This window comes from Morone saxatilis, unplaced genomic scaffold (assembly GCF_004916995.1).
Source record: "Morone saxatilis isolate NCDOM2014 unplaced genomic scaffold, NCSU_SB_2.0 Contig15, whole genome shotgun sequence".
Taxonomy (NCBI): domain Eukaryota; kingdom Metazoa; phylum Chordata; class Actinopteri; family Moronidae; genus Morone; species Morone saxatilis.
This window is the reverse complement of record NW_023339707.1, coordinates 9,364,373-9,365,271: the sequence shown is the minus strand read 5'-3', so window position 1 is coordinate 9,365,271 and position 899 is coordinate 9,364,373. Positions and strand designations below refer to the sequence as shown.

The following is an 899-nucleotide window of genomic DNA, read 5'->3' as shown; positions in this document are numbered from 1 at the left end:
AGATAACTTCTGTTATGAATTTGCGCTATACAAATAAAATTGAATTGAATTGAACTGAAATTGAATCTCCTTTTGATAACTTATGTAATAACCAATGTAATATTTTTTTCATTCACTGAGCATCCCCTGAAACTGTTTGGAGCACCCCTGGTTCGCCTCACACTTTGAAATCCTCTGGGCTAGACCAGCACACAAATACTTGTATAATTTAAGTTTTTATATTGAAGTTAAAATTAGGATGCAGGATGTCAGGATTTTTTTGAAGGTGTACAAATTCAGATTTTGTGTTTTGTTCATATATAAATTCAAGATTTAACTCATTAACCAGAAGTAATAAATAAAGGCTACTTAGCCCTAATGTACTGTGTGCCACCATTTTTTCTCAGTGCCTGTATCCCTGTGTTTCTCGTTCTTTATGGACACAGACTAAATTTTTGGAAATAAAATGTGATTATTTTTACTTATTATCTTACTGCAATGTTCTGTGATTTTCTTGTTGAACTGTTTGTAATATATCCAATATACAAAAAAGAGCATGTTGTACATGAGGAGTATGTTAACCTAAATGAATCCCCCCCCAGTCACATTAATACTCACATCCCCCAGGCACAGGGGCCGAGGAGGTGGAGTAGCAGCCATATATGATTCGAGCGTTTTAATGGACCCTAAACCAAAACTAAATTATAATTCATTTGAAAGCCTTGCTTAGTCTTTCTCACCCAAACTGGAAAACTCTGCAGCCAGTTCTATTTGTTATAGTGTACCGCGCTCCTGGACCGTACTCTGATTTTATATCTGAATTCTCAGAGTTTTTATCAAGTTTAGTCCTTAAATCAGATAAAGTAATTATTGTAGGTGATTTTAATATTCATGTGGATGTTGACAATGACAGCCTTAGT

At 34.6% G+C, this 899-nt stretch overlaps 1 protein-coding gene across 1 annotated transcript in view; it reads right to left on the bottom strand.

Moving 5' to 3' along the window:
* LOC118325046 (taste receptor type 1 member 1-like) overlaps nucleotides 1–899 on the bottom strand; it is a 7,169-nt gene that overhangs the window by 3,147 nt on the left and 3,123 nt on the right. The window contains 1 exon segment of the mRNA XM_035657609.1: nucleotides 164–179. Within this exon segment, the coding sequence (XP_035513502.1) occupies nucleotides 164–179 (16 nt within the window).